Genomic DNA, 9,949 nt, shown 5'->3' with positions numbered 1-9,949 from the left:
CGGCCGAAGGAGAGTACGAGACGTACGATCCCGAGCAGGTTTTGCCAAGTGAGTCTTGCAGAGGTGGAAGCTGTGAAACATATGCGTTTTGAGCCCGACACGGATATGGAAGCACTGGCTGATCTGTACGAGCACCCAGATGAAAGTACTGCTGAGACGCGATTATTGCCAGCTTATGATCATCTGTATGCCCATTCCGCTAGTTCGAGATTCTTTGCATACATTCTTGTCTACTTTTGGAAACAAGTAGTCCTGGAGTCAAACCGGTATGCCGCTGTCAAGGAGATTCTGATCACCACACCCATCACTCTGGACGAGCTCATGGTCTTTATTGGGCATCATGCTCTACATGACGCTCACGGACATAGGTGAATACTCTAACTATTAGGGAGCCCAGACTGAAGACGCGATTTTTGGCGGAGCATCTACAAGTCTGGACAACGTGATGAGCTGACGTCGGTTCAAGTTGATTCGTCGGTGTTTTAGCTTTCGCGCTAAATCAAGGTCGCCAGTGGATAGAGATCCAGCCGCCCGTATCCGACCCTTGCTGAATATGCTTAAGTGTGCCGGAGGCCGCTACGTCGAAGGAGGCCGTGACCTTGCATTAGATGAAGCCAGCTTTGCTTGTCGGTCACGCCACAGCCGTCACCTCATTGTGTTCAATCCACAGAAGCCTGGTGGAAAGTATCACTTTCGAATGTATGTAATTTCTGCTCGACCACATGGATTGCTTTAAATTACCGTGTGCACTGCAGCAATAGAGATATTGCTGATCGTTTGCAGAACGTGGTGAGCCAAGCGGAGATGCAATGGCTCCGTGAGGAGCTATATGATGTCCAACAAGTACGCAAACATGTACTTGAAGTGGTACGACCGTACGTTTTTTCTCGACGGATTATCAACATGGATAACTACTACACAAGCGTCCAACTGCTGCTGGAGTTAGAGCTGCAGGGATCGTACGGGCCAGGAACAGTGCACAGCAGAAACAAATACTATTCTAAGCACACTGTTCCGCAGAAAGAGGAGTGCTCTCGGGGTGATTATCAGCAGCCAGTGGCTGTCGAAAATAACATGCAGGCGGCGTCGTAGTGTGCCGGCAACATTCTCACCATGGTCACCAATGCTGATCCATCTACCACCACTATCGTGACACGACGACTTGGAACTTCAAGTTGTGCATATCCTGCCTCCACCTGTATTTTAAAAATGCAATCAACTCATGCAAGGTGTTGACCGTTTGGACCAGATGCGTGCTAAATTCTCAATCGCTGATGGTCATTCCTACGAATGTTGGCACACAAAATTGGCCTTAGCACTCGTGGATATCGCACGTTCCAACGCGTACTCGACTCGGCGGATGACAATCGATACGTCAAGAGATCGGGACCCCACAGGACGTTTGTTACGGATTTTGTATCAGAGCTCATTTCGGGACGTTGGCGAGAAGCGCCCAGTGACAAACGAATGCCGTTCGGCCGCAGCGTTGCCACAGAGGCCGCGGCCACCCCCAGTGCTACTCCTCCAAACACAGACTTAGTGATGGTCCCGACACCGACTCAGTCGGCGCGGTGTGAGGCGATACCGTCAGAGCAAATGTACAAGAATAAGAGCAGGAGAAAGCGCTCGTGCGTTGTCTGTCTCTATGAAGGAAAATACGCGACTGAGATAACCGATTCCTGTCTAACTCACACCGCGTGCCTTTGCCGAGTTATGCACGGTGACGCTGAAACTCCATTCACCTGCCCACCGATCACTTGCGCCTGCTGGGACGAGTTGCACCGCTTCTCTCTTCAAAGTGGCCTTTTCAACGAAAAAGGGAATCTGCATAGGTCCTCGGCGTTGGCCAAGCTCAAGGTTCAATGTAAATGCGTTACCCAACCAGTCGGAGACGATCTAGCGAGTCAACGCAGCCTATTAGATGAGAACCGTAACCAGGACAACAAAGTGAAAACAGATGACAACCTCAGCAGAGCCCATCGAACCAACAGAGTAGAGTCACACGGCAAAATTTTGCGTAAACTTGAATATGTCTTGATTAAACTATTACCGTCGTTGTTTCTGTTCTAAATACTCTGTATTATGCCAACGGCTGTGACATTTCGCCCCCCAATGACATCGTTGTGGCCTGGGTCCAAGATGTTGTTGGGGTGTTGTCGTAGTCCGCGGGCTACTTGTCCTGCGGTCCTGGGACGTGATTGGCGTCCACCCTGTCATTGGCCTCGAACTGGTTAGGGCTCTTGACTTGCTTCTCCGGTAGGCCTTGCTTGAGCAGCACTCATTCATTGATGCTCTTGCCGTCGGTCTTGAACCCGTGCGTGCTGACCTTCCTGAGCACGAGCGAGTGTAGGCGCTGGGTGCTGCCGCATATGACCAGCTCGTAGAACGGGACCACCTACGGCGACTCTCCGCCGGTGTATGCAGATTCTACGTCCGCGGGCAGCCGCTTGGTGTACGCTTGGTCCACGCCGGCAGGTGGCAGCTTGGCATACACGCTGCCCACGTTCGCAGAAATCAGGTTCACGTACGAGCTGCCATAGGACACCATCTTCTCGTGCTGGGCTAGGTACGACAGGAACATGTCCTTGCCCTTATTGTCCAGCGCCTTGTTGAACTTGACCGACAGCGTGAAGAAGACCACGTCCTCACTCGTATTTGGCCACTTGCCTGCCTTGTCCCAGTGATATTTTCCTGAATGACCGTCCCAGCATCAGCGCACTATAATCCCCAGTCACTCGACAGTCGTGTACATCTTGATTTAGATTAGAGGAGACTTCCAGCTACCCCGTCCATTCGTGGTTTTCGCGAGCCTCCACTTGGAGCGAAATTTCCTTCGGCAGAAATCGCGATGGCGAGGACAATAGCGATACGTAAAAACGATCAAACGTACTCTCGGCATCATATACAGCTGCTCTTGTACGGCCAGCTTTGCTAATTCATCAAACCGGAAATCGTTTAGCAAAAACTAAGATGCACGCTAAAATGGTAAACGCGACAAAAGTGGCGTATTAAGAACGTTTCCTTGGCTCAAAAACACTTTTTGGCGTAATAGCAGCCTTGGTACATGCGCTCGCAAACAATGAACACCTCAAAGAAAAACCTCCGGTCGTTTCTTGATTCCAAAGCATTGGCGTGCAATCGTCTGAATCGCAAACGGCGCCGCAGCATTCCCCAGGCCAGCACCAATGTAAAGAAAGACGTCGTCTTGATGCACAGCTCCAATCATTGGAATCACGCTTAATATAGCGGCAGGCAGCATCTCACCTGCGTTCTCATCCGTCTTTCCAGCTGGTTGACGAGCGCCCGCGGCCGAAACGTTGCTGAAGATATCGCGGATAGCTCTTTCGGCTTGGCTCAGTTCCAGAAGATGAAGATGCAGCTTGTGAGAGAATGTTGACGTCGATGTGGAGAAAAACCACGGTGGAAATCTTGATAGATCACGTCCATACGTGCGCTTCAGAGCACGCAGCCGGTTCTGAAGCGCTTGGACAGAATGTTTACCCCTCATGGCCCGCGCCACTTCCTTCCACGCTACTCGCTTGTGTTGGGATTCATACTCGAGTGTAAGCGCTACAATTCGTTTGTCTTGTGCGTCGGTGAAGTTGGTCCGCGTAGCAAAACATACTGAGAGAGAAGACATGGATCTAACCTAGGAACACTATAGTTGGTATTAGCACGATTGGTGGCTCTGGGGCTAAAGCCTCGACCAAATTTTTATGATCGGTTTTAGGGTCTGCTAGCCTTGTTTACAACACTTTTTTCCTTGCTTTTCATGCGACTACCAGCCAAGCCCCAAATATGACGGTATGCTGGCCGAAAAAGATACGCGCTCCCGCGATATTCACAACTCAGTTTCGCCAGATGACATGAGAGGAGCTATCAGAAGCCGTAATCCGAAGATCTGATTGGCAAAAATAAAACAAGGTGTGGATTTTGTAGAACGCGGCAAAATGCCGCGTTACAAAATGTCGGTTTCCCAAACATGTCAAACGCGACATTTCGCCACGTTTGACCACGAAAGGGTTAAGAACACCAGTATAGCAGCTGAGTTAAACAATTATGGGGCAAATGTGATTTCTAGTTGGACCAAATGAATAAGGGGATCACAGAGCCCAAACTTATTCACAGATCGCCCTTATTGAATTTAGGTTGTTTATGAAGACTGCACATCTTTAGAACAACCAAATACGGTAGCGGCAATTAGAAAGGGTCAAAAACTAATATCTCTTTTATTATGTGGTTATACAGGACCTCACTATAAGAACCGAGGCAGTTAAAACGAAGTGACCTTCACTCTCAAGCTCTCTTTCAATTTTGAAAATCAGACCAACAGAAACAGCCAAGAACCCACTCCATCCTTGGCATCATGCACTGCGTGTGCTCGACGAAGAGCCGTTTCTACGTTTACAAATATCGCTGTGTCTCGCTTCCTCACCGTCTTCGCCTCACCTAGCAGTAGCAGCTTCATCATGTTTGCCGCCAACACGCCATATGAATCCACCGCAAGCTCGCTGTCTGGGCCCAGTCCAATTTCGGACAACCAAAGCCACCCTTCATCCCCACTGTGCCGAAGCTGCTGAAGAGGGAGGCACAGTTGCTCTCAACATCCATTTACTATTTAAACAACAAGAAGGTCCACGTGGTTGTTGCTGGAGACGTAATTGGTGGAGCAGGTGGCAGAGTATGAGTTACGACGGGCTGCACTATCTGGTGATACGCTGCGGTGACTTGCGCGAGCGCTTGCTAGTTCTTTAAGATACCTCTCGCAAAGCAGCCCAAGATTACCAAAAGCGGCTGGCAGCACCACTTTATGGCTCGCCACGGCCTCGAGAGGCGGCGGGACGACGGGGAGATCGGCTCTGTGGATACAATGACAAATGTGACAGTGAAGATTCTGCCCCCAAACACTACAGCGACTATCCAACCTATGGACCAAGGGTCATAGCGTGGTTGAAGCAGCGCTTTAAGGCTGCCCGGACACAAGAGGTAGCTCTAAGTCTACTTGACGAGGACACGGACGCGTACAGTATTGCACCATCCGAAGCGCTTCAGTAGATACGCGATGCTTGGAGCGAGATGCCTTCACAGGGCATTAAAAACTACTGGAGACATGCTGGTTTATACGGTGATAGAAGTGTAATTGACGATCTAGGCAATCCTATCGAGTAAGATATTTATTTTTAATGCAGCACAGTATATTTTTGAGACCTCCTCAATTTGTTTTGACTTACGTAACGTAAACGCCAGTACTTTATTCGTTAATCCATTTTTATTGCCTCTACTCCAGGCGGAATCCCGTTAGTAACGGGCCGTTACCCTAGGTAAAGTTTTGGTACCGAAAGTAAGGTATGACCATGATAGTCGTGGCGGTGATATCCCCCACCGATACTCACATTATCTATAGCGCTCATCTGAATTGACCCTCGACTCACATAAACTTGCGTGTCCGATACACTGACATTTAAATGTGGCTAAGACAGTCATTTCCTGGAATAGTGCCGCAGAGTCTTTTTCCTCATTCACTTCAAACCCAGCGATTCTCTGCTCAAAGTGAACCTTCCGTGCGTTCTAGAAGCAGTAGCAGTGTATTTTTGCGGTTCGCCATGCCACTGTGGGAGACGATGCCACACTTGGAGGGAGTAGATTTGCAGAGCATGCAGTACAGTAAAATACTGTTTTTGTATCTTATTGTAAATAGCTGCTCAGTTATTATTGCTACATATAAGTTAACATTGTATTATAACTAGCCGACTACCGCCGCTACGCGGCGGTAGTTTAGGTTTAATTCTAGAGGTTTGCCTTCCTGCCTCCGCTGCGCTTCGGCGGGATAATTATTGAAAAACCTGCTGAACCCCTGTGTGCCTAAATCGTTTTTTTTAACTCATTAATCTGGGTTAGCATCATATTTCCTGATTAAAATAGTTGGTCTTATGATCTTGAGTCAATATTCTTGACGCAATCTTTTATTATTGTAAGCGATCACTGTATCTTCACCAAAGCCATTTGTACTTCAAATAACATTTAAACAAACGCTACACAATATGTTTACTTTAGCGTCGTGCTCGATATCACGGACCATTTCTGAGCTCACATGATAGAAATGGTCTGTCCAGGTTGCACTTCTTACCCGCTTGTACTGCCTATTTGAGCTTGTAAGTAGCTAAAAATTGTTCACTTCTCACACAAAACTCAATAACAGCTTTAAAATATTCGAATTGTAATATTTTTATGCATGCAGCGTTCATTTTGTGCTGATTCAGAATTAGTCATTAGACACTCGATCCTGTATCAGTTATGATTAAAGCAATGTGTCGCAAGACGCCTTGCTGTTGTTGATGTTGATGGTAGTGCTTTTTGTTTGATAGTTTAACGATAATGGCATGATAATTAAACGTCATTTAGGCTTCAAGTTTATTAGCGTTTCTTTATGGGGTCTACTTAACCAACTATAAGTTACACCTATCGTGTTTTGTTGTTGTCTTGCCACTCCATTTAAAATCGTATCCTACGCCCTTGTCGGTGACACGTTCGCCCGCTAAGTAGTATAGGATTTTGCTGTCTAAACAACTATTAGAAAACAATGGTTTACAGCAGTAACACATATGGGTTCACCTAAAACTAGTTATTTTTATGGATCAAGCGACAGCGTTTATTAGCACAGCGTTGCTCTTACGGCCAGCTTCTACTGAGTTACCTCACACTCAGTTAATAATGAATATTTCTACAACAAAACAGTGGTAGTTATTCTTTTAGTCATTGATATTACGTATAATATACTATGGCCTCGAAAACATGCATTTCTACGTGTACGCTAAGCACCTTGAAGCATAGGAAGCGTCTTTAGGGCCTTTTAATTTGACAATAAGTAGCTCTGTTTAGCACTTAAATACTGAAAGCAACATGTATATTTATTAAAATAGTAAATGTTAATAATACTTCGAAATATTAAAACGATGCCGCCTCCATAATGGATAGTCTTGTGCGAATCTCCATATGTGCTCTGTAAACCACATGAATTTACTTATGTAAGCTACATAATTCAGTTTTAACCAATTGTAGCCGCCTTCGCTCCGCTCGACAGCCAATGATAAAGCTCAAGAACCTGAGCGTTTCGTGTGACGGACGGACAGACACCGTGCTAGCATTGATAGATTAGGACTAGCCGGCCGCCGCCGCTACGCGGCAGAGTGGCATGGTCTGTTGGATGAGGTTGCCGCAAATCTAACCTAATCTTAGTGGCGCGTACTTTGTGAGCGTCGTTCACCCAGTAGATATTGGTTTCGTGTACTTAGCCACTTACCTTTCTTTAGTCACATCCGGCCCCGTATAAAATCGTGGTTTGGAGCGTTTCGGTTACCCCGTACTATAGGTTGGCTGCTGTGTCCTTCAATGGCCCATGCTCTTCCGTGCTCTTCCTGGCTTCGTGGTTCCGTGCTCACCCGTGATTCACGCTGCTTAGTGGGTATACGCTCCCTCTCTGTTGTGTTCATGCTCTTTCGTACGGCCTTGTTCCTGGCTGCTAACTGTTTCCTGCTCTCAAACGTTTACGTGGGCTGCATCGGTTTCGTGGTACATAGTAGTTTCGTGGCCGTTGGCCTTCCATCGCTGGTACGCTAGACGAAGGATACTATTCCGTGGTTTCGTGCCTCCACACAGTCGTGTTGTTCCGTCGCCAGTGTAGCGTGCTCTCCTGGTATGGCTCGATCGACCGCGTTATCACGCAATCATGCAACCGCGGTGTAATTGTGCTGACACATGCTATCGTATACGTGTAATTTATATGCGTTTTTCGTATGTTATCGTGTTCTACAATGGCTTCGTGATCCGCGATGTGCAATCGTGGTATCCCGAAGTTCCCCTGTGATTTCGTGGCTGACACGCTGTCCGTTCAATCGTGTTACAATATACTATCGTCCTTCGTGGTTCGATGGGCTCATACTCAACACTGGTTTCGGGCTCTGTGACTCGGTGATCTTCGGTCTATAACTTCTGTGGTTGCGTTTTCTCCAATGATTTAGTGGTTGGGTCACCGTCCATGCTATCGTGTTATTTCTGGTGTTACAGCTGGTCTGTCGTTTGTGTTATCGTTAGCTACCGTAGTGGCGAGCTCCGTGGATCGCTGAGATTATGTTCTACCCAGGCATTGTGCTCCAAAGATTGATGATTTCCCGTTTCTGGCCTCCCGCAGGCGCAGGTTTGGTCGATTGATTGTGCTCTATGTTTAACCGTGGTCTCGTTGGAGGATTGTTTAGGGCACTCTCGCCGGTACGTATTCTACCGTGGCTTTGAACGTCCGTGCTCTTCCGTAACCCATGCTTTTCAGCAATCTGGGGAATCAATTTTTTAGCTTTCTTCCGTGGTACGTAAACCCCCATCATGTTCTTGTGCTTTCAATTTCTATGGCTACGTGCTCTCCCGCGGTTCGTATCTTTCTGAATAGGTCGTGGCTTTTGTTGTTTTCGTGCCCACCCGTACTTCCTCTTCCACCCCAGCGTGTACATTGTCTGGTTTAATATTCTTTCGTGTTTCGTGCTCTTACTTGAGTTCGTGGTTTTCAGTGGGCCCGCGTCAACGCGATCACCCAGTGCGCTTGATGTACGCTACACAACACATCGGAAAGTACGCCAACTATGCTTTTTCGCACATTACACGCGTGAATACAAACTAACTACCACATCTAAAGTTATAGGTTTGTTTCCCGTGGTGGCGGGGTGGTGTGTGTGGGTGTGCGGACGCCACTATAGTCACATTTGACAAATTCTAGTGATTAAATTAGTAAAAAAAACTTTGTACTTTTATCAAAGGTTGATTTATCCATTACGTATACTACTACTTCAAAACTTTCTAGTTCTAGATAATATTAGTAGTGTTTGTTTTGTTATCTAGCGCTAAATTCACTACATGTCTGTGCGTGCACTACTACTACAAATGGCTGCAAGTAGAAATATGAAAGGTATTAAGAGAAGCGATTTTATGTAAGAAATATTATTTTAAAAGTACTGACGTAGATGAAAATCATATTATAACCAATATTTACTACTAAAGTTCGAGTTTAAGCCGGAAAAATGTCACCATGGCCTTAATTTATTCAACAGCTCCTGCGACGATATCGTACGTGTTTGCTCATTCGCTCCTTCTACTAATGCCAATTAACGCACACACAGGCAGAGCCCTTTGCGTGAAAATGAGAGCAAAATGAAATTTAAACGGTGCTATTAAGTACGATGTGAAGTCCACATACAGTGTGTACAAAACACAATGTCGATTTTAGCTAATGGGGGCCGCCTTCGCTGCGCTCTGCAGCTTTTTAGCGAATCGAGGCCGCCTTCGCTACGCTTAGCAGCCAGTAGAACGCCCGCAATTAGCGTGTGTTCTATTAACCCTATCCTCGGACGGACTTACGGACAATCTGCAACAGTGCTGTCCAGTTGCAAAAAACGGATGGCGTCACTGCAACGTTAAGTTTCCGGCTCTATCCGGGTTCTATTCGAACGGAAATGCCACTTTTGCAACGTTGAGCCAGTATTAGTACTTAATCGGTTATTCAAGGTAAAAATCTCATTGCTGAGAGAAAGGATGTCATGGGCATGAAAAGCTAGAGGCGTTGGCAGGAATTCTATCAGCCATCTAAACCCAAACCCAGACCTTCCTGGGCATTAACCCTACAGGGCCGAGTGAGGTTTATAATAGCCATGCTTGGTCCCAGATAAGTTTGTGATTATCGTCTCCCCTAAAAACGATCATGTAGGAGAACTACGCCAAATTGAGCGTAGTTGAGTAAATAACTAAATCCATTACAGTATGTAATACACATCGTCCGTATACATATTATGTGTACGGACCAAAAGTATACTTCAAAAAGAAATTTGCAGGAACGATCTGCTGATACGGATTGACAATACAAATAATTGCACTACTGTAGTAAAGCGCATCACGCCATATTACCGGT

The 9,949-nt window shown here is 46.6% G+C and overlaps 1 protein-coding gene across 1 annotated transcript; it reads right to left on the bottom strand.

Moving 5' to 3' along the window:
• Positions 1 to 2,170: 2,170 nt before the first annotated feature.
• Positions 2,171 to 3,640, bottom strand: PITG_12738 (uncharacterized protein; the record flags this gene model as incomplete). The annotated part of the gene is made up of 3 exons (XM_002900084.1): positions 2,171 to 2,210; positions 2,400 to 2,691; positions 3,265 to 3,640. 3 exons carry the CDS (start codon positions 3,638 to 3,640, stop codon positions 2,171 to 2,173), a joined length of 708 nt encoding a protein of 235 aa, XP_002900130.1.
• Positions 3,641 to 9,949: the final 6,309 nt, after the last annotated feature.

This window comes from Phytophthora infestans, genomic scaffold, assembly GCF_000142945.1.
Source record: "Phytophthora infestans T30-4 supercont1.27 genomic scaffold, whole genome shotgun sequence".
NCBI lineage: Eukaryota > Oomycota > Peronosporomycetes > Peronosporales > Peronosporaceae > Phytophthora > Phytophthora infestans.
Note: the sequence above shows the minus strand (reverse complement) of the source record. Positions and strands in the feature narration are given on the sequence as shown.